General features: G+C 38.8%; 2 protein-coding genes across 6 annotated transcripts; one reads left to right on the top strand and one right to left on the bottom strand.

Annotated features, from left to right (window-relative positions):
- Positions 1-6,311: 6,311 nt before the first annotated feature.
- Positions 6,312-14,187, top strand: E2F5 (E2F transcription factor 5). 4 transcript variants are annotated; one of them, XM_055091158.1, is made up of 7 exons: positions 6,312-7,248; positions 7,560-7,601; positions 8,864-8,928; positions 9,384-9,443; positions 10,007-10,274; positions 12,364-12,408; positions 13,416-14,187. In XM_055091158.1, the coding sequence occupies exons 1-7, from the start codon at positions 7,170-7,172 to the stop codon at positions 13,523-13,525; spliced, it is 669 nt and encodes a 222-aa protein (XP_054947133.1). In that variant the 5' UTR covers positions 6,312-7,169; the 3' UTR covers positions 13,526-14,187. The 4 variants fall into 4 exon arrangements, with proteins under 4 accessions (XP_054947133.1, XP_054947132.1, XP_054947135.1 ...); XM_055091157.1 differs by having other exon boundaries at positions 6,319-7,248; positions 12,361-12,408; positions 13,416-14,185; XM_055091160.1 differs by lacking the exon at positions 9,384-9,443 and having other exon boundaries at positions 6,386-7,248; positions 13,416-14,177.
- On the bottom strand, positions 14,173-19,301 carry RBIS (ribosomal biogenesis factor). 2 transcript variants are annotated; one of them, XM_007120455.4, is made up of 4 exons: positions 19,149-19,301; positions 16,854-16,970; positions 14,569-14,685; positions 14,173-14,302 (listed from the first exon to the last, which is right to left on the bottom strand). In XM_007120455.4, exons 2-4 carry the CDS (start codon positions 16,965-16,967, stop codon positions 14,231-14,233), a joined length of 303 nt encoding a protein of 100 aa, XP_007120517.2. In that variant the 5' UTR covers positions 16,968-16,970; positions 19,149-19,301; the 3' UTR covers positions 14,173-14,230. The 2 variants fall into 2 exon arrangements, with proteins under 2 accessions (XP_007120517.2, XP_007120516.2); XM_007120454.4 differs by having other exon boundaries at positions 19,156-19,298.
- Between the last annotated feature and the right edge of the window lie 4,109 nt (positions 19,302-23,410).

The following is a 23,410-nucleotide window of genomic DNA, read 5'->3' as shown; positions in this document are numbered from 1 at the left end:
GCTGCATCGGAAGAACATCCTTGAGCAAATGAGCCGCAACTAATCCTAACCCAAATAAAGCTACCACATAATCTCTCTCCCTCCCAGAATTAACATTGGTCTTGGACTCATTTGTTCAAGTGAAGGGATGGGGCCAGAAAATTCTTAAAGCCCTTTTTAGCACTTATATGTGATCCCTCTCAGCTCTTAGGTTTTATTTGACTTGTCCACCTCTTAAAAGCATCACAAGTTTTAATTTTGTTCCACGTGTGGATATCAGTTTGTTCACCATTGGCGACATATTTTTAGAAAAGAATTTAATATTTGGAGGGGAGATCTATGTCTTTCAGAGGGTTATGCTTGTTTTTCCTGAAAAAATGAGCATCTAATAGATGCTTCCCTATGGCTATATAGGTCAGGTCCTAGAATAATAAATGTAAACTTTTAAAGTAAATTTGATGCATACTCATGTGCATTCAACAGCCACAGTGCCAGCATGGGATGAGGATGCACCCATTTTGTTCTCTGCCTGTCCCTTGACAACACCCCAGCCTTTCTGCAGGGCCGCAGGAAAATGCACAGTGATTCTGATGGCTCTCACTTTAAATTCAGGACCACTAACTTGAACAGGACCATAGTGGGGTCCAGCATTCCTTCTACACGACTTATTCTCTGGCTTTCCTAGATGAGGATTTCACACTTCTCCTCTCTCAACCACTAACCACCCCCTCCCCCTTCACTCCTCCACTCCCACCTCCACTGATGAGAAGAAAAAAAGCAACCAGAAGGAAGTGTCTAACCTCTCCCCTTACCTTATCTACTATCGTACCCACAGCTGCACTTGGGCACGCTGATGAGCTTCAATTATTTATATGCCCTCTTATTATGTAAGGCTGATCCTCAGCTAGTCTGATTCACATCCCCCCTTGTCTACTCACTGCTATTCCTTTAGTGGTTGCCTCTTCTCTCTCCTGCATCATGAATTATCCCTCTTCTCCCTTTACTGGCTCATTCCTATCAGCATACTCGCATGTTGAAATTGCTCCATCTTTAAAAGAAAAGAGAAATGAAGGGAAAAAAAAACTTCCTGGGGAATTCCCTATAGCTACTGCCCCATTTCTGTTCCTCTTTGCAGCAGAAATCTTCAAAAGAGCTGTCCACTCCAGCTTTCCTTCCACTCTGTCCTGGAATCTCTCCATGAAGGCTTTCTACTCCACCACTCTGTCAAAACGGCGGTGACCAAGGTCACTCGTGATCTTTCCAAAGTCTAATCCATGGATCAGGTCTCAGTGAATCAGGTCTCCCTGCCAGCGATACTTAACATGGTCACTCTTTCTTACACTCTTCCCTTGGCTTCCAAGACCCCACTCTTCCTACTTCTCTTACTTCAGTGGCAGGTTGCCCCTCATTTCTCGGATCTTAAACACTGGCGAACCCAGGGTTGGCCCTTAGACATCTTCTCCTTCTATGCTCACCTCCTAGGTGAATCCAGTAGGTTCCATCCAGTGTCCTAAAATGTCTTCTTTACTGATGGCTTCTGAATTTGTATCTCTAGCTTGGACTTCTCACCTAACCCACACGCTCCCAATGTCCAGTGGCCTTCTTGATTTCTCCCCGCTGGAAGTCACCATGTCCAAAGCCGAGTTCCTGATTTTCAGTGCCCCAAACCTATTCCTCCTGCAACCTTCCTCATCTCCAGTTGCTCATGTCAAAAACTGAAGAGTTACTCTTGATTCCTTTCTCAGGATCGTCTGCTTGCTGTACCTTCAAAATAGATCCTAAATACCATATATTAACGCATATATATGGAATCTAGAAAAATGGTACTGATGAACCTAGTGGCAGGGCAGGAATAGAGACAGTGACATAGAGAACCGACTTGTGGACACAGTGGGGGAAGGGGAGGCTGGGACAAATTGAGAGAGTAGCATTGACGTATGTACACTATCATGTGTAAAACACATAGCTAGTGGGAAGCAGCTTCACAGCACAGGGAGATCAGCTCGGTGCTTTGCAATGACCTAGAGGTGTGGGATGGGGAGGGTGGGAGGGAGGCTCAAGAGTGGGGAGATATGTGTATACATAGAGCTGATCCACCTTGTTGTACAGCAGAAACTAACACAACGTTGTAAAGCAATTATAATCCAATAAAGCTGTAAAAAAATTAAAAATTTTTAAAAAGCTTTACAAAAAATAGATCCTGAATCTCACCATTTCTCACAATCTCCACATCTACCCCTCACCCAAGCCACGGCCATCTCTTGAATGGATTCTTGCCATTGCTTTCTCACTGGCTTCTTTTATTTCACCCAGAGCAGCCCGAGAGAACCTTTGAAAATGGGGAGCCAAATCATTGTGTGCTCAAAGCCTTCCAGTGACTTTCTGTTTCACTGGGGGTAAAAGCTAAAGTCTTTACAGTGGCCTGCAAGACCCCAGTGATCTGGCCTCTTGCTACCTCTTCCACGTTATCGTCTTTGTCTCCCTGTCTCTGTGTCTCTCTCTTCCTCTTCCCCTTTCTTCCTCCTCTCGTTACACACCCCCTTCCCATTCTCCCTCTCAATCACTAGTCTGGCCACACTGGCCTGCCCGCCTTTCCTTGAAGGACCTTAGCATCTCCCACTTCAGAGCCTTTGCACTTACTGCCAGGTGTTCCCAGGGGTCACTTCATTCAGTTCAAATGTCGCCTTATCAGGGAGCTCTTCTCTGAAAATCCTGTTAAATATAGCACCTTCCTACATGCATTCCTCCTAACAATTATTTGTACATTATTAACTCCCCTCCCTCTTTTGAAGTCAGGGACTTGGTTCTGTCACCACTGTATCCTTAAGACCCAGACGAGCCTGGCACCCCGTGGGTGCTGAATGAATGAATGAAGGTGGTGGTGATTCATTGTATGATTTTATTAAGTACAAAGGTCTTGGATTACTTAATAAAACTTTAAGAATTCACACGCAACTTTTAAAAACACTACATAAAATATGATAGGTTCGTATACATGCAAACTCTAACTTACCCACGATCTCTTGTTTCAACCTGTATTTGATGATGAGGCAGTTACTTACCAATATTTAAATTATGCAGCAGACACTGTGCTAAGATTATCCAGTTTAATCCCCACAATTCAGCATGTGTTGTTATCGCATTTTCCAAAAAGGAAGTGAGGTTTAATGAGTTTGAAGCCAACTGAAGACAGGAAGTGGCAGGGCTGGGGTTGGATCGTGGTGTGCCTAGCTCCAGAACCTGACTTCAGAAGGATGATGCAGCTGCTAAAATAAAAGCTTCCTGGAGATCCTTTTTAATGTTGGTCATGTATATGTTTATATATTTAAATAGAAAGATACTTAAGAAATAATGTTTAGTTTTGGAAATCAAGTGTTTAATTTTATAATTGTTAAGCAGTAATAAATTATAAATGAGATACTTTATTACAAATTTTGAGCTAAAAGTGAGATCTCATGGCTCTTTGCCCAGTGACCTAGAATAGCTGTGTGATCTGGTTCATACAAACATATGTTAATACCCTACCTGGTGAGCTGTTGCTGTGGTTGTGATGGCTTTTGTGTGTGAGTCCGTAGCTACGGATAACACAGAGCTGGCTTGGAGTGCTGTGAGCTACTTCTCAAGAGGGAAGTGAGACATGAATTCACAACTTAAGATTTTACAGTTAGCTTTGCAGTAGATGATTGCTCTTCAGAAAGACAGCCTCACACTCAAGGACAGAAGCTCTACAATGGTAGGTGAAACAGAGAGGAAATTGCTAAGTACAAGGAAGAGGATATCAATGAAACAATGCCTAGTCCTCTTTTTCATTTTCTCGTTTTCTAGAAGAGATGGAGCCAAACTCTAGTCAGAGTTGGGGGTTCAAACAGCCTCACGCTCTGGTTCTTCCTTCTCTCTGCCACTTCCTACTTACCCTCCTGGTCCACTGCTTGAGGCTTGAATCCCCTTCCCGAAGACCTGCGTGATTGGACAACAGTAACCTGGTATTTTTGGTAACACAACGACTAGATTGATAGAACCGACATTTTGCTTACAGGTTCCACATGCCTGTGAAGCAAGCAGTTGCTGTTGGTTGCACATGCCCCCTGTGGAAGGAAACAAAATGCTGTCCTGGGTTTTTGTAGGAGGTACTTTTTTACAGAATCAAGAAGGTAGTGATGCCCTGGGGTAGTTGGTAACTAACTATATGAAACGAAATCTTGTACATATATACTGAATATTGTCAGTAAGGACATAAATGTGTTTTTTCATTACTACCATGAATCTTAAAATGTGACTCCACATTCAAGACAGTCTGTTGTCTAATCCACTCTGAAAAAAGAGCTGTAAGGTAACCTCGTCTTAGAGGTTCTGTTTGTACTATTGGGGAACAAATGTCAGACATGTGAGTGAGAACTAGTTAGAGGAACTGTCCAGCATTCCTCAATTCATTCCTGACATGATAGCGTTAATTATTTTTGTTGGTCTTACCTAATGTGAGTGAAACTACCAAGCTTTTGTGTTTGCTAGTTCCACAACCTTGTGCTATAGATTTTGATTTCTTGTAGATTTTATGCTTTGTGTTGGGATGGCATGATTCATTCCTCTCTTTTTTTCACTGTGAGTTTAAAAAATGCAGATTGTGTATTTCAAGGTATTACAATGTGTATAAAATTCAGAATTTTCCCCCAAGTATCTTGACTTCATTATTTAAAAGCCGCTGACATATAATTTTTCAAAGTTTTAAAAAGTAATTAAGGCTGATTTTAGACAAGACTGTTTATGAACGGAGAAATAAGATAGGAAGTGACAATTAGCAGTGCCTTTTCAGAATTAGCCCATAAGGTGATATATCGAAGTATTCTTATTGTGTTCTTTAATTTTCGTGGGCTTCGTGTCACGACCTCTTCATTTTTTTTTTCCATTCCAACATCTGCTGGCTTTTAAATGGAATAATTTCTGTGGTATTTTCAGTGTTTGAGGGTTGATTTGCACATACCCAAGCAGCTGACTGGGTCAGATTTAGGATTGGGCTCTCATGCTGTGACCTTAATAACCAAAGCCTTTTGGGCCTTAAAATACGAAATGTAATTTATTTCATTGTTCTTTCCTTTTTTTTTTTTAAACAGGCTGCAGATACTTTGGCAGTGAGGCAAAAGAGAAGAATTTATGATATCACCAATGTCTTGGAAGGAATTGACCTAATTGAAAAAAAGTCAAAAAATAGTATACAATGGAAGTAAGTTACAAACCAGTACTCTGTTCTAAAACCTTTGTTTTTCTTCTCAGTGCTCTGTAAGATCTGACCTTTCTACCATTTGCCTCTCCAAAGGCCTCTATTTCAGCCATCTACTCTAGTCACACCAGCCCCACCTGTGTCCCTGGACACACCTCTTTGGGCTTCTGTGTCACTTCTATGTTGGGATGTCCCCTTGCTCACTCCACTGTTTAATTTACACTCTTAAAATTCAAATCTTACTTTCTCCCTCAAGCTACTCATTTGGTACACACTGCATACTGCTTTATTATTATTAATTCCTCTCTGCTTAAGTATTTATCTGCCCACCTAATATAAACTCCTTGAAAACAGGAACTGTGTCTTATACACAGGATTATGTACTTTGTAAATAATGGTTAGTTGAAATGAATGTTGTCATTTGTTAACTGTTGTATGTTTGAGTGTGATAAACACTTTCTGTTCCACAAATTTGTCCCCTTTAGCCTTCATTTTTTGGTTTATCATAGTCAAAAATCCCACCAAAATATATTAAAAGATTATAATGTGTTTTACCAGCATCTCAGTCTATATAGTGAGACTTCCAGTGTGACAATTTGACTTTGACATCCTGTGGTGCCTCAGTCACCAGCCTGACCTTCTAGAAGACAAAAAGCACACTAGAACATGTTGAGAATTTTTGTACTTTGGATGTTCTTGGCAATAAATTGTCTAAGCAAACATGTTCAGGGGTATATGGTGCTTAAATTTTCTAAGGATTTTAATGCTTGATTTTTAGAAGAGTGTAAAGATTTTTGTCTTGAATATATTCAGTGAGTTTTACTACTACAAAAATTAAGTGATGTTTACCTGGGTCTGATACTGGGGATATTAATTCTCATATGTTTTTAAGAGGTGTAGGTGCTGGCTGTAATACTAAAGAAGTCATAGATAGATTAAGATATCTTAAAGCTGAAATTGAAGATCTAGAACTGAAGGAAAGAGAACTTGATCAGCAGAAGTTGTGGCTACAGCAAAGCATCAAAAATGTGATGGACGACTCCATTAATAATAGATATCCTTTTAAATAAGCTATACTATACATAATATCTATATATTCTTTCAGTCTGAAGATCAGTTACTTTATTCTAGTGCTTTTAGAGAGTTCAGTTTTGCAAGTGAATATAACATTTTAATTTTATAATTCTTCTAATGATTTATACTAATATTTTAAAATTTTTACCTTTTTAAGTTATACAGTGCATCAGTTAGCACCATTACTGTGTTGCACTGAGAAAAACAAATTCACCTACATTCAGTCTACCCATTGATAGGCTGTAACATGCTAGCTAAAGTGTGCTTAGGGGGTCTGCGAATTTGGAAGAAGTCATTGTTAAGTGCATAGACATACTTAAATCATTGTTCTGTACTTAAATCATTCAGTGTTCTGAAGTAGTAAAAATTCAGCAACTCTCAAGGTTTTGAAAAATTAATTTTGGTTTGAAAATGAAATATTAAGGGCCTGCAATCAGTCCAAGATACATTCTGCCTAATATTAACCCAAAGACAGTATTTACTGGAGGGTGGGGTTCCAAGGCTGGTGTATCTATTGTATTGGGGGGAAAATCATTAGTGATATACTCCATGTGTTTCTTACAGTCATTGTGTTCTCTTAGATATATGTGACTCTCTTGATTTGTGAACTTACCTGTAGTCATACGGAACATTTTAACTACATTTATCTTGTACCACCTCTTATGAACTTTTGACTAATGTATACAATTTATTTTTCATGTTGTCTTGTCTTTGGTGAACAAGTCCATGATCTCATTTGTTATTTCCTTTCTATGATCAGAACTCCTTAACAGTTTGATAATAATGGGGGTCTTCAACTGTGCCTTGTGGAACCCCAAGATTCAAAAAGCATTGAACTAGTTGATCATGCACTTTGCTGCAGTGCTTTCCAAGATTGTGGCCACTCCCAATTCCCCAAACCATGAGCCAAGAAGATTCTCGATGCAGAGGCTTGTATAGTTGCTCTTCACTCCCACTGAGAGCATCTTTTTCCCATCAATATCCTTCCCCCTGAAGCTCCTGTCTCCATGAGGAATGTGTTTTCCATCTCTCTCCCAAGAGTTCTCAATGACAGAGAAATCAAAAGTGGCTTCTTCTTAGAGCAAAGGATGGACACTTCTCTTATGGACCTTTATGTGATTGTCTTTGCCTTTTCAGACTAAAGACTTGTGTTCTTTTTCATCTGACCATATGTGACAGTCCCTTCATGCATTTGGTCATTTTGTTTATTTTGGCCTTCAGATTTATTATCTTAATTTAAATGTCTAGACCTTGATATAAATGTTGTTTCCTTAACTCTATGACAGTACATTTTCCTATGTAACTCATGAAGACATCTGTAATTGCTTTAATGGTAAGTACTGTTAGTAAGTTTTTTCTTACATTCTTCCTTTGATCAACCTATTTAGTGTAATGTGATTCAAAATTCTCCATGCACTCACCCTAAGTCATTATTTTCAGGACTTGTGGACATTTTTGGGTCTCACTCTACAGTGCCATGTGTTGATAGGCTGCTTTCATTTCTGTTCCCATGACAATAACTGCTTTTCCCAGCTTCCACATCATTGCCCACATTGGTAGATATAAACTATGTGTGGGAGAGTCACCTAAGTCAGAGAGCGATTAAGCAACAGCCTCAAAGTCACAGAATCACAGAGTCAATGACTAAACTTGAACTAGAACACGGTTCTCATTGGCACTGTTTATGAAAATATATGTAGCAAGTGTGCTGGTCACAAATGGAACCCAAAGAAAGCATGAGGACAGAGTAAGGTTTATTCATTTTATAATCAGGAAAATTATTCCTCACCCTATTCCATCCCCAGCCTCCATGTTTTCCTCTTAAGATGACAATATATTAGTAACTAAAATGGGGGATGGGGGCTGTATTTACATAATATATATAATACAAGTAAAATGAAATTTTGCATACAGATTTATATTTAATTGTGCATGACCTATTAAAAAAGGACAGTCTTGTATTATGCACATACAAAAAATAATCTGCCGAAAACCTTGCCAAGTGGAATCTGACTTTCATCTAAGACTGTGTTGGTAATATATGTGGGCTTATTGCTCTACTTTGCCACCATATTTCCCAAGTTTTCAAAGAAAGTTTGGGGAAGTATTTTTAATCTTCAACTCAGCAGAGACTGCTGTAGAATTTGGCTTCAAAAGTAAGTTCACTTAAGCTTAAGATTTCACTGTATCATACCTAATCTCTAGTATCTCCAGTCATTTAAGTAGTATAAATACTTCATCTAAACAGTGTTATTTAACTAAGGCTAAAAGGTTTCAAGAATCTCAGACCTGACATGAGATTGGGTGAAAGCAATTTGTTTATGAGAATAGAGCTAATGCTAACCTGTTCTAAGGTCTAACACATATATTGCCTCATTTAATCCTCAAAAAAACCCCTATGCAGTAAGTTATATTGCCTCCATTTTACAGAATAAAGAACCAAAGCCCAAGGTTACCTAGCTTGGGATTCAAATCCAAGCATTCTGACTCCACAGCCCACACTCTTGGCCGCCCCACACTCTTGGCCACTGTATTACAGGATCAGTAGTATTTTCTAAAATGTAAAAATCTTTATTTCTTAATTTTTTTGACCAGGTGATACACTTTTGGCCATTCAAGCACCTTCTGGTACACAGCTGGAGGTACCTATTCCAGAAATGGTATGTATGTAGGATAACTTTTGTTAAAATGGATCTCCTGTTCCAAGAGGGACAAATATATTTTCTTTAGTTGAACATGAGCTAATTGCAAACACTTTCAAGTTACTGCTTTTAAGTTGTCTGTTTGAAAGTACTGATATCTGAATTTAGATGTCTTCAGTACTTTGGTAAAATTATGGAAGTGACTGAATGAATCATTTAACATTTTACTTTTTTTAAAATTTGATTTTATTTGAGCTAGAAGACATCAAGGAATGAGTAATGATATAGTCAATAATCTTAAAAGATCAGTTTGACGGTATCTATAACCAATATAACAATCCTGAGGAAAAAGTTCACTTTAAATATCAACAATAATATATTGCTTTAAATTAGGTCTTTTAAAAAACATTTTCTGGCTTATTGAGTCAGAGATATTTATTGACTCTATGCTAATATAAATTTCATGATTTTAGTTTTCAGATTCAAATTTCCTGAAACAAACTGATTTGAAAACTATAACAATCAAAAAAGAGGTAGAAAAAATTACTGTTATCACCTCCCTCTCTTCTCCCAGCTATTCTAGAACTTTGTATTTAGGCATTTACATTACTGGTTTCTGAAGTCTCGGGATACAAATTACCTCTTTGAAATGGAGGGACCTTACATTTATATCTCTGTAGGAAAACTCAGTTGTCTTTGTGCTTTGCTGAATGAAAAGAAGTTTCGACCTGTGAAATAGCTGCACATTGAGATGACCACATCCATGGCGGCCGATGCCAGGGGATGGAGTTCCATACATGTGCAGAACGCTTGGAGCGCTGCTGCACTGACATGTATAATTACACACAAATAGATGGTTTCCAGAATTCTACAACTGGGAGTTTTTGATGCCCAGTATTTAAGAAAAGCTTACTTTTAGGGGCAAGTGGTTTATAGCACTCAATATCCCATTCTACTGTTGGTCTCTATGTTTTGACTTAGCGACTTAATTTTGTCGTAGTTAGTCCCTATACCTTTGCCTGTCTTATTTTTAATATTTCAGCTTACCTAGAAATGTTGACCTTTATTCATTTGTTTATGCCCACTAACTTCAAAGGGTCAGAATGGACAAAAGAAATACCAGATCAATCTAAAGAGTCATTCAGGACCTATCCACGTGCTGCTTATAAATAAAGAGTCCAGCTCCTCTAAGCCCGTGGTTTTTCCTGTTCCCCCACCTGATGACCTCACACAGCCTTCCTCTCAGCCCTCAACTCCAGTGCCTCCACAGAAATCCAACACGGCAACTCAGAACCTGCCTGAGCAGCATGTCTCCGAAAGAAGCCAGAATCTTCAGCAGACTCCAGCCACAGACTTATCTTCAGGTGGGTTCAGAGCCTTTGTTACAAAAAGTAGAGGGGAAAATATGAATACTGTGTTGAACAAGTTGGAGAGCTTTTCTGAATTTCTCAATTGTGATGTTATTCTGTTATCTAGTATAGGAGGCAAAATAGTAAACCTGATCAACAAGTATTAATTTTGTGTCTTCTGTGTGCCCAGCACTGGAATATGTATTATGAGGAAAATTTAAAAAACAGATCCTGTCTTTTTTTTTTTTTTTTTTTGTGGCACGCGGGCCTCTCACTGCTGTGGCCTCTCCCGTTGCGGAGCACAGGCTCCGGACGCGCAGGCCCAGCGGCCATGGCTCACGGGCCCAGCCGCTCCGTGGCATATGGGATCCTCCCGGACCGGGGCACGAACCCGTGTCCCCTGCATCGGCATGCGGACTCTCAACCACTGCGACACCAGGGAAGCCCAGATCCTGTCTTAATTATACTACTACTACTTGTTTCATAGACTGTGTAAATATATGTATTTGCAGTTTTCCTTAGGATTCCATTTTTGGAATTAAACCAAATTTGTTCCCCCACCCCCCTTTTACTATTTACATGTCAGCTTTTTATCTGAGATTTACTATGTAAGGTTCTTTTATCTCTTAGTAACTCTAGTATATATAATTGAAATTTGTTCTACATTTAATAAAAATCATACTAGGGACTACTATAGTGACTTATGTCTCCAGTTTCTCTGTATTCTCTATTGTTACACTTTTTATTTGGAAAGCTTAGTTTTAGAATTGATAAGTGGTCTCAACTCCAATTATTTAGGAAATCTTGCCTTCCTAAGTTGTTTGATCTGTGAAATGATAAATAGCTAAAAACTGGGCATCGGGAATAGGGGCCACATTTCTTAAATTTATAAACTTTCCTCAGCATCCAGTCCTTTCCCTTGGTTATTACATGGCTAGGTATTTACCAGCTCCTTAGTGGTTCCAAATAAAGGACCCATGGTTGCTGAATGAATGACTGCCATGCAATCTAGACGCAGTATTGAAGATAATTTAAAAACTATATATATTCCAATTTGTTTATTTTTACCTTTATCCTTTTGGGATGTGGTCTACTCTTTGAGTTCACAATAGGTAAGAGTGAGACTAAAAAGATCTAACTGGACACAGAATATTTTTCAGCTTCTTGTTGCCCATATCCTTCCCCTATAAGTATTTCCACACCATAGGCCATAGGGATGCATGATAGAAAGTGTCATCTTTCAAAAGCTTATAACCTAATTGGGAAGAATAAAGTAGGCAGGCTTATGGTTTAGCTCAGACACAATTAGTACACTGGCTTTCACAAAGCATTAAAGAAACTTTTGAGCATTTCATTTCTGTACATGATTTTGTACTTGGAAATAGTAAAGAAAATAATTTGGGGCCAGATTAGAGAGGGCCTTGAATATCAGACTGAGTTAGGACTTTGACCTATAAACCAATGAAGATTTGTGACCAGGGAAGTGGCACATTTAGAACTGTATACTGGTGAACACAGAAGTAACGTGATTAGGAAAGAAGAGGCTTTTGGCCCAGGGAAGAAGAGATTAGAGGCAATGAAGACAGAAGATAAGATGTTCGCAGTTATGCAACTGTGAGAGAACACTGAGGCTAAAATGGGGTGATGACAATACGACTGGAAAGAGAAATAAGGAAGATTTGAGAAATACTCTTTAGGCAAAATAAGTAACCTTTGATGTGTGCGATCTGAAGATAAAGTTAACAGGAGGACTGTAAGTGATGTTGCACTTTTAAGGTTGGGTCTTTGGGAGAATTATGGTAACACTGACTTTAAAAACTGAGGAGTCAGTTTTGGGAAAACGATGAGTTTTGGGGGCTACATCTTGAGTTCAGAAGTTTAAAAGTAATGCCAAGTACAGATTAGGTGTCATGAAAATTCTTTGTTTCCACAAAGTTCTAGTACTTTAATTTTGTACTTTTAATCAAGATGCTGATGTTAAATATAACTGTGCTTAATATATACTGTGTTTAAATATATGCTGTTTAAATATAACTGCCTTTTTGCTGTTAAAATATATAAAGAGAAGTGTAAAAAAACTTTATCACATTTCTCTCTCCAGCAGGATCTATTAGTGGAGATATCATTGATGAGTTAATGTCTTCTGATGGTAAGTAGTTAAAAAATTTAATAAATATAACCTTATACATCAATAATGCTTTTCTAGAATTTATGAGTGGCACATGATTTAAAAGAATGAAGAACCTATATTTTTTAACTGCTTAATGTACTATGATGATTCATGAAATTTATAGTAGGTTATAGGCATCCTTCAGAATTTTTTGCCTGCATTTTGAGGAAAAATAATTCATAAGGGGATACTTATCACCTTTACTGAATAAACTTCTAAATTGTTGGCGTACTAGCCCTTTTTACACCTGAAGAATTTGGCCAAGAAGAGTAAAACAGTGTATCTGAGTCAACAGGAAATCTGAGAACATAGTTTTTGTAAATACTCCTACCATGGCCAATTTCAAGCTGCCAAGTTAGTATTACTAAGATTAGCCACATTATCATCTAATATGAAATAATTCTTAAAAATCAACTAGCTATAATAATGGTAGTTACTTTAACAATTACTCTCTGGGCCTCACCTTTCTAAAAGTTCTTGGATTCAGAGTCCTGGTTCCTAACAAATATGTATAGCCGAGACCTAGGAAGTAGCAGCTGTTAAATTAGCCAATGGCACAGTAACCACTTAGACATTTATCAGACACTTCCGTAAAAGCAGAGAATTTCAGCATATTTATTAATTTATGTCTAGTTCCCTTCTCTGTTTTCAAAGTGGTAGCTTATTTAGCAGATCAGAGAAAATACTTTGACCAGTGTTTCTGAATCATAAATTTTAGTGACAAGTTCAACCAATAAAAATTAACTTCTATTTCTCAAGCTAACACCTATAATCAATGAATAAAATGTCTTTAAAGAAGACTCTTTCAAAATATACACAAAATACAAGTCATTAATTTGATCATTACATTTCCTATATTTTTCAAAAATTGCTGTATAAAATGGGAAACATAATTTGGCTTGATGTTTTTGATAGTATTTTATGTTAGACATCATTACCTGTATGTAGAAACCATCTTTAACACTGAATTTATTTTTTGCTTGCAGTGTTTCCGCTTTTACGGCTTTCTCCGACCCCGGCAGATGACTACAACTTTAATTTAGATGATAATGAAGGAGTTTGTGATCTGTTTGATGTCCAGATACTAAATTATTAGATTCCATGGAAACTTGGGACTGTTATCTACCTCTAACTGTGTAACATTTTAGACGTCTTAATAACCTAAGTATTTAAAATAATGAATGTAACACCTTTTTAGTTCACTGATTCTGAAATGTTCTTCCCTAATACTTTCTTTTTTACTTCACAAAACTTCAACCATAAGAACAAAGGATTCTGATTGCTTCAGGGGAAAAAGTGATTTCATATCCACCAACTCCCTACCCTCAAGTAATTACATTCTGGAATTTCAACTTTTCCTCCCATTCTGAATCCTTCTGTTTTTTTCCTTATATGAGAGGAACGTTAAAGTAGACTTAAGGTCATCAAAAACAAAAAAGTTGGCCAAGGGCTCATCATTTGTTTGTCTTACATTTTTACTGCCACGAGACTGTCCATATTTCTGTGTATCCTCTGATCCAGACATTCACTGCCACTTATAAAGTGAAGGGTGTAAACTAGGATATATTAACTGTTTCAGTGAACAGATTTTGTGAAGTGCCTTCTGTTTTAGCACTTTAAGTTTATCACATTTTGTTGACTTCTGACATTCCACTTTCCTAGGTTATAGGAAAGATCTGTTTATGTAGTTTGTTTTTAAAATGTGCCAATGCCTGTACATTAACAAGATTTTTTAAAATAAAATTGTATAAAACATTTAATTTATTGGTCTTTTTGGAGAATTTGATGCATCACCAGTGTATTACAACTGAGCCATTAATCTTGTAGCTTCATCAACATTAACTGGTTCGTTTTCATGACACTCCTGAGGAATCTGGAGAGAAAATTACATTTAAAAATTTAGATAATAGCAAACAAAAATGATATAGTCTACTGACATATAATCTATTATTCAACATAATTTCTTCTAGTTGTACTTTTGGAAATAGAACAATAAATTCCCATATTTTAGACTCAATGTTTTAAAAGTCTGAATAAGCTATACATACTACAGAGCCAAATACTAAAAATTACAATCAATACAGGCTTTGAAAATTTGGAGTTTATTAGCCAGAACAAAAGGAAGTGATTTCCACTCACCAGCTGTTTCTTCAGAGGTTCAAGGGAAAGGACTTTTATGAAGTGTGTAAGTTCCTTTTGTATATCTACAAAAGCTTTATTCACTCTGTTAACTTTTTCATCATTCACGATGTTTATCTTTTAAAAAAAGAAAAAGCATTAATCCATGATCTCACAACCATTAAGGATGAAAATATAGGCAACCTTAATTTAATCTTGTTACCCCCCCAAATCTATAAACTCTTATCAATCCAATCCTACCAATTTGTGGAGACAATTTACACTAAAATTCTTACAGTCTTATTGGGACATTTTAGACAAAAGGTTCGGTTTTTTTTTAAAAATAAGAATTATGTGGCTATACCTCATACCTTGACTTTCCTGGAATAAGCAGGCCAAAATATGGGACCACTATCTTTTGAAGCTACAGTGCTATCGTCTCTCATCTATAAAATGAGGAACCTGGATGGCATGCTTCCAGTGTCCTTCTAACAGTATGTCTCTGAATCCTTCCTTGATGGAAGTGCCTGGCAGTCTCCTGAGGACAGCGGCCCCTGTAGCCTTCCTCGCTTGAATCTGAAAGGTGGGGGTGGTATTCTTGTTCTTCACAGCTGCTCCCCAACCATTTCTCCTTCAAAACTTTTGGCTCTTTTGCATCTTATGCATCAGGACATTCTGACACCCCTCTCCTCACTACTGTCGCCTACCAACACCATGATTACTTGCTTCTTCGTGAAAGATCTCAAACCATGGCTCACTGACCCCTCTCACGCCTGGCGTCGCTGCTTAGTGGCTACAACAAAAACCTCTCCTTTGGCTTCTTAATCTCTTCAGGTCCTCATCTCCAGGGGTCTTTTCCACGACCTACCTTGCCGTCACTCCCATGCATTACCTTAGGCTGCATCATTACCTGTTACCGCACCACCTCCTATCCTTCTATTCACTTATTTTATTAATAATTCTTAAATCTCACTGAAATCTTTTCCCACCAAGTTCACTATTGTTCACATTTTCATATCCCCACTTTTTCCTTTAGCCTGCACAGATTCCATGACCACTAATCAGTCACTCCTTCACACCCTCTTAACTCTCCTTCTCTTCTCTCCCTCAATCAGACTTGCCTGGCAACCTAGTTAAACTCAAGTATCTGCCTTTTCTGAGCCCAAAACTGAAGCTGTAGAAAATCATAACTGGCTGACTGGCTTCACTTTTAAGTTCATGGCCACCAACTTCAATTTACCATTTATACAGTACCTGGCGATCTTATGACCTCCCCCTAAGTTAGGCTGCTTTCTCAGAAAAGTGTTCGATACTTTCTCCAACCAGGCTGCCTACCCACAGATCTTTTCCATTAGCATCCATAAAGCTTCTAGGATTCCCTATCCAAACAAAATAATTTTCCTCAAATACACCAAGCCTTCACCCAGCTGGGGGGTCTTTGCATTCACTATTCTTTCTGCCTAGAACGTGCTGCTCCCAACACTTCCCAGCAGTTTGCATCACTGGCTCCTATCAGGCAGGTCTTGGCTTCAATGTCAACCCTGAAGACAATTCTATCTAAAACTGTCACCACCAAACCCCAGTCATATCACCCAGCTTTATTTCCTTTTTAGCATTTCCAAAGTCATGAAATTGCTCCACCAAAAAGTTTAACTCAGCTAGTTCATGAAGACTGAAAGATAAAATTTTACATTTCTATGGACCATTATGATAATTACTAAGTCCTCTAGAGGTGACTCCACCTACTACTTAAGCTTGAAAACATTTTCTTGAATAATCTTCTTAAGGAGTCTACTTAATCTTGAAGAAATTTCCCATTCCCCAAATATTTTGAAATAAAGATAAAGCAATTCCTTTCTTTTCAAATTTTGTATTTTAAGAAACAAAATATTTTATCTTCTATTTTTAGGTTTTTATCTGAGTTCTAGATATCTTAAGAGAAGTAAGAATTACTGAGGAGAAAAAGAATGGGTGTTGACTGACATTCCATGTCTTGGCTCTGTTGAAAGCTTCTTGAATATATATGAGTTTAGAGATAACTTTTCCATACCATGGTATTTTATGATTTCTATGCTCTGAGAAAACTATTAAAACTGTTACTTGGAGCCTCATACATTTGCAGTTAAAATGCTTTCTTTTTTTTGCACATCTGAATTCAAGAAAGGGAGGTTATTTTTCTGCATCTTTTTTTCTTTTTTAAAATAAATGAAGAACCTGTTTTAAATATTAGCATTCAGTTTTTCAGTAGTTTTACAATTATGCTTTGCTTGTAAACAATAAAGCCAGAGTGCTTAAGTGATACTAACCTTCTTCAGATTAGTGGTCACTGGTTTTGCTTTATTTTTAACCTTAAAGCTTTTATGGCTGGCTATGTGGAATACATTCCTGGACTTCTGTCCTCTTAGTTTGTTCTTGGCCATTGTCTAGGAAAGAAAGAAAAGGAGCTCAATTAAGTTGCCCACATTTATGAAGTGTAAATCAATTTAAGTTTTGGAAGTAAAGGTACCAATTAAATCTAAGAAATTCCACTTTACTCCTGATTATTTTTAAAATTGCTGCTTGTATAAAAATTATCTCCATGTCCTTTTGTTCCTACTAGATTTTTCTGTTTCAGTGCAGAGTGTGTAGCTAATTCTTTTCTGCATCTCCAGCACCTGGCCCATGAGAGGCTCCACATTAATTTCTGCCAGTTGGATTCATTAATTAATATTCTCAACACAACAACTGTTTTTTTTTTCAGCTCTCTGCAGCATCTGACAATGCTAACCATCACCATCCATCCTGCTAGTTTACATACTGCTATTCCACTCTGGTTCCTTTCATACTCTAGGACTGACTCCCTTCTCCTTCCTTCTTTCATTCCTTTTTACTTGCCCCATTTTCACTCCTGTGTGCACCTCCTCAAAACCAGTACTTAATCTTACAATTCCTAACCCCCGTGTTAAATTACTTTCATGACTTCCACATCACCTCTATGTGAATGGCTCTTGCCTAAAAACTGTAGGTATTATCTTTGTTCTATAGCTAAACACACTAAGCCTAAAAATTCTACTTGAGAAACATCTCTCAAACCTGTCTTTAACAATGCACGTGAGGAACAATTTAAAAAATATTAATAGTTAAGATTTATTAAGCTTTTACTACATGTGCAGCACTATGCTAACATTTTATGTGTTTTAACTAATTTACTCCTTACAACAACACTTTGTAGGAAGTACTATTTTATCCTCATTTTACAGATTAAAAAAAAAAAAAAAACTGATGCAAAGAGAAGTTAACCTGCCCATTGTCGCACTATTAGTAGTCAGAGAATGCCAAGATTCAAAGCCAAGCAGACTAGATCCTGAGCTCTCATTATGTGATGTGGCCTCTCGTATATAAATAAAAATGCACTACAAAAACATGATTTAGTACTGCCTAGTTCAGGACTGGGTTACTGCTTTAGTCCCTAGGACTATTTGGTTAGACTCTGGGTTGCGACAAACTATACCCACGGACCAAATCAGGTCAGGCACCTGTCTTTGTAAATGACGTTTTATTAGAACGCAGCTACGTCCATTCGATTACGTATGTTTTGTCTGTGGCTGCTTTCCTGCGACAACTGTGGCTCGCAAAGCCTAAAATATTTACTATTTGGCCCTTTACAGAAAGACTGTCAACCCCTGGTTTAAGCCACACGCATTCAAGTCTATCCTGCGTAGTGGTATGAAATGAACCGTCCCAATGTTAAAATCCTTCAGTGGCTCCTCCAACCCACAAGGAGCAATATTCTTTGTCCTGACATATTGCTGGAAACCTGACTCTAGAATAAATCTGTCAAAGGTATCTCCTATTTCTCTATACCCACTCTAGTCTACTAATTACTCTCTGAAGACACCTTGCACATTCTTCCTTTCTTCCCTTTGCTCACATTGTATCTCTCCTCCTTCAATGTCTAGCCTCAGGAACAACAGAGACAACAATGCTTCCGAACCCCAACAGAACTTCTTAAAAAAAAAAAATGAACACAGTAGAAACACAGTAGAAAATACATGATTATTATAGAAGCAGAAAATACACATAAACCACCCCCAAATTAAATAATCTAAAATCCTTCCAATAAGTAACCAAAATCCAACCATTCATCTAGTATTCATTAATCAATTACTATGTACCAAGTGTGGTACAGAACCTATATACATACATATGAAACATATACAAACACAAGAAACATAAAGATAGGTGCTGTAACTGACAGCATACGAGTGGAGTCACAAAAGGGAAAGATCCAATAGAGTTGGGGACTTGAGGAAGGTTCGTGGAGAAGGTGATAGCCTAGCTGCGGGGGGGGTGGGGGTAGGGGGATAGGGATTTTCTCTAACAACCACGTGGAAACTGGTGACAAAAGAACAACCCAAAACTGGTACCCTGCCGTGGGCTGAAGGCCCAGCAGGCATGGGGGTTTCAGGCCTGAGCCAGCAGGCCTGCGGCCGAGTAGGGCTGCCTAAGGTAGCGAACGACGACGGAACGGAGCCTCCAGACGGCAGCAGCCCGCGGACGGCCAATCCTGTCTCAACCCTCGGAAACTTCACGCCAGCGCGCCGGAAAATTTTTTTATTAACCTCTCACCAGTCCTCCGATACCCTCGTGCAGCGGTTTAAGCTCCAGGTAACGCCACCTGCACGCACAGGATCCAGGAAGTTCCGGAATGAGGGAGCCAGTCAAGGGTCCTCTCTCAAGTCATACTTCCGCCCACCGAGCGAAGCTCCGCCCATAAGGCGGAGTCCTGCCCCGTGATCTTGGTCTGCAGAAGGAGATAAGCCCCGCCCACCGAGCGTCGTTCCGCCCACCGAGCGTCGTTCCGCCCACCGAGCGTCGTTCCGCCCACCGAGCGTCGTTCCGCCCACCGAGCGTCGTTCCGCCCACGGACTGGTTCCCGCCCACGGACTGGTTCCCACCCACCGGACGTAGTCCTGTCCACAGAGCTATGTTAGCCGTGAAGCACCCTTCCCTAAACCCAGGACCGTCCCTGTTAACATGCCTTGCCGTTCGCTGGGTTAAGAACCTCTACTCAGCTGAGGCGTCGAAGACGCGGCTAAGTCTCGAGTTCCTCGCAGGGGTATGTGTACAGAAACCACCCGAAGTGTCTGAGTCAACAGAGCCGCACAGACCGTAACACAGGTGGTCGGCCCTCAGCCGCTTACTGCTGGCTGGCTCTGTCCGCGCTCCCAGGAGGTGGCGCTGCGCACCTCTGAGTGACGTCCCGGGTTTGGTTGGAGCAACAAAGAACCTAATGTCTTGAACAGATCTAGAACTATAATCGCCCAAGGGAAAATTTGTAGTAAGCCAAAAGTTGAAATGCTTTTCTCATTGAAGTTTCCTTGCTTCAAAATGAGAATTTCTGACAGCAGGCAGAGGCACAAGAAAATATCAATAAGTTGTAAAACAAGAATCAGGGAACTTTAGAAAATCTTAGAAGAAACATTTTTGCCTTCCAGTTTTATGTCTGTGTGTGTATATTTCCCAGTTAAGGTGTTCTGGGTTGAGTTTTCTAGAAAATCGAATCACTTCTTCCAAGAGGATCTTTCCACTAAGGTAACAGTTTTCGCATGTTCTCTCCTTATTTGTCACAGTCTTAGGGAAAGCCAGCTTTTAAACAAATGTAGAAGTACTGACATTTTTACATCATTTTTGTAACGGTACATGAGTTCTGCTCTAAGTATCAAAATAAGGCCAAAGTACCATTCCCCTTTTGCAAGTGAGAATGCTGAGGCTCAGAGTCTAAGCCATTTTCGGTATCCACACAACTAGTAATTGACAAAGCCAAACTAGAATCCACGTGGGCTGGCCGTCGGTCAAGTCCTCTTCCCGCCAAATCAGCCACTTGCCTGCTTATAGAAAGATGAACCACTTTTACAGTAAATCATTTTATTGTTTATGTCCATCACAAAAAATTAGGGAATACGTTAAGGAATGAGGAATAATTACTTGTCAATGTAATTTTATTAAAATTCTGTATTTTTGCTAAAGAGTGACTTTTAAAAACACCTTAAAATGCATTATAAAATGCCCATAATGTGTGGCGGTAAGACCAAAGTAACATCAAAGCGACAGAAAACCATTAGATTCTTTCACAAGGCCAGAGTTATCCAGGAATACTGAAGCTAATAAGGTGAGTATAATTATAGTTCCTTCAATGTGAAGTTATTGATGTATATGCAGAAGACAAAGAAATAGATGCAATGGAATGACATTATTGTCTTTATGAAAACTTACAGGCCTAGCTTTCATTTGCAAATGGTGAGATAGAGATACTTACACCACGGAAATAACATGGTTATACAGGCAAGAGGAGAGGCACTATATGAGGTATGAGTGAGAAGGCATGATTTCTGTTTACTTCTGTTACCTACCAACAGTGTGACTGTGGAAAAGTTACTTCATTTCTCTGTGCCTCCCTTTCCAATATGTAGATGGCTGCTCAGTAAATACCCACTTCAGAGAACATTCATTATCTGCTCAGCATCCCTCTCTGGGGAACCACTCTTCTCCCATTAAGTGATCCTGGTTGAATGAATAATTACAGTCCTCTTCTAAAGATTTTCCAGCCAGAGCTAGTGGAGACACTTCTTGCTTTTAGTATCCTTGTGCTGGGATGATGTGAACTTGAGGCTGCTAGTTGCCATCTCTTCCAGCAACTTGAGGGAAGTCTGTCTGCAGTGGGAGAGAATAAGAGCAATGCAAAAGAACACAGAGCTGAACAACAGAACACAGGACCTTGGTGATATCATTGGAGTCGTTGGATTCAGCCATAGATGGAAGAAAGATCCATCCCTTGTCTTCTCAGTTATCTGAACAAAAACATTGCTTTTTTAAAAATTGGGTTATTTACCTTTTTTTAGTTTTTTTTTTTTTTTGGTGTGGACCATTTTTAAAGTCTTTATTGAATTTATTACAATATTGCTTCTGTTTTATGTTTTGGTTTTTTGGCTGCGAGGGCTGTAGGATCTTAACTCCCCGACCAGGGATCAAACCTACACCCCCTGCATTGGAAGGCGAAGTCCTAACCACTGGACTGCCAGGGAAGCCCCTGTTGGGTTATTTTTTTAAACCACTTGTACCTTGAAGAGTCTTAACTCTACTCCTGTTCAGCCTACTTCACAGGATTATTGTACAGAGTTAGTGAAATACAAAACATGAAAGCATAAGGTATTACTAAGACAAAACAAAGAGCACGTAATTTTCTAAAAGACGGTTTTCTAATTCTCTATGAACCAAATAGCTTCAAGATTTCTAGTCTTTAAAAATTCATCCCAATCTCATACTTCCAGTTTTTCTAAAAACCTTAAAGATGAATAAATTCATAAATAAAGAAACATTTTTTTTGGAAACCTTAGCTTTCCTGTTGAGACTCAGCAATGTGGAGTCCTTTATACAGGTTCAGTCCTCAAAGAACGGTCTTGGAAGCAATTCAACAAGTTAACAAATATAATTAGGGAGAAGAAAATGAGAGCCCACAAAAATAATTACAAATCATCTGCAACAAAACTCATAGCCCTCTCCCAGAGCAAAGCCAGCATTGTGTAGATGATGCTCCATGATAGACTTGTTTTATTCATCAACCTTATTTGCCCCACTACTCAGTTTCATTCAACTGAAATAGTTTGAACACCTAGGCTCTGTGAGACCTCAAAGGAAGTACTTTCTTGTAAAGAGGACAGTCATTTGAGATAGACGTATGCGTATGAAATGATCATTGTTGACAGAAAGTGGTAAGGACTATGATAAATGCACAAAAATGAGCTATTTATGGAAGGAAATAATTCAGAATTCTGGAAACATTCATGTTAAAAGTTCTCATCTGATTGTCTTAGAGAAGAAATCGGCAGACTACAGCCTACAGGCCAGATTCAGCCCACTGCTTATTTTTGTACAGCCTGTGAGCTACGAATGGTTTTACATTTTAAAATGGAGGAAAAAAATAAAAATAGGGACAATATGTTGCGACACATGAACATTTTATTAAATTCACATTTCAGTGTCAGTAAGCACAGTTTCATTGGAACACAGCCACACTCATTTGAGTACTATTTATGGCTGCTTTCATGCTACAACAGCAGAGTTTAGTAGTTGAGACAGAGACCACATAGCCTACAAAGCCTAAAATATTTACTACCTGGCCCTTTACCAACTTAATACTTTAAAAAACTTTACCAACTCATCTTAGAGGATGAGCAGCGTGGTGGTATAATTGGTCGAAGTATTCGTGTTTTATACTCAAAGCAATGGGAGGCTTAAAAGGATGAAACCACTTTTCCTCCCAGTATTCTAAGGTAGCTAAACCTTTACAAAATGAGTTTGAGTTTCCTTGCCTCAAATGGTTATCGATGATTTTTATGTTTCTAGGCTGAAAATGGAAGTTTCCAGGTATAAAGGCATTCCCACCTGAGTCTTCCTTAGGGGATGGAAAGAGGAAATAACCTAATGCTTGGGGAAAAGATGAGCTTCTGGAGACCAAGGAAATGGTTGGGGAGAAGGTAGTGAGGGTTTTTCTGCAAGTGATTGAGACTTAAGACCCTGTGGCACATGCCACTATGGCCTGGGGGGTAGTAGCATAAGATCCCTACACCAGCAAATGTCACAGAATGGATGGACCTTTCCACCTTCAAGTGAAATGTGGATTTTGATATTAAGCATTACGGAAGGCATTGTGATGAACTGAAAACTAGAGGAAGTTTTTCTTTTCTGTGTGCGGGGTAAGCCACCAGCTTCCCATATATTTGAGACTGAAATTAAATTTTTTTTTTTTTTTTTTTTTGTGGTATGCGGGCCTCCCTCTGTTGCGGCCTCTCCCGTTGCGGAGCACAGGCTCCGGACGCGCAGG

Source organism: Physeter macrocephalus, chromosome 15 (assembly GCF_002837175.3).
Source record: "Physeter macrocephalus isolate SW-GA chromosome 15, ASM283717v5, whole genome shotgun sequence".
In the NCBI taxonomy this organism is placed as follows: domain Eukaryota; kingdom Metazoa; phylum Chordata; class Mammalia; order Artiodactyla; family Physeteridae; genus Physeter; species Physeter macrocephalus.
This window is presented reverse-complemented; position numbering and strand designations above follow the sequence as displayed.

Bases quoted from the DNA above. Each gene is read 5' to 3' on its own strand.
- E2F5 (XM_055091157.1), top strand. From the start codon at position 7,170: ATGAGCCAAGAAGATTCTCGATGCAGAGGCTTGTATAGTTGCTCTTCA. The intron at 7,249-7,559 runs ATCCTTCCCCCT...ATGACAGTACAT, and splicing joins AGCATCTTTTTCCCATCAAT to TTTCCTATGTAACTCATGAA. The intron at 10,275-12,360 runs GTGGGTTCAGAG...TTCTCTCTCCAG, and splicing joins AGCCACAGACTTATCTTCAG to CAGGATCTATTAGTGGAGAT.
- RBIS (XM_007120455.4), bottom strand. From the start codon at position 16,967: ATGGCCAAGAACAAACTAAGAGGACAGAAGTCCAGGAATGTATTCCAC. The intron at 14,686-16,853 runs GTTAGTATCACT...TTTTTTTAAAAG, and splicing joins TGACCACTAATCTGAAGAAG to ATAAACATCGTGAATGATGA. The intron at 14,303-14,568 runs GTGAGTGGAAAT...TTTTCTCTCCAG, and splicing joins AACCTCTGAAGAAACAGCTG to ATTCCTCAGGAGTGTCATGA.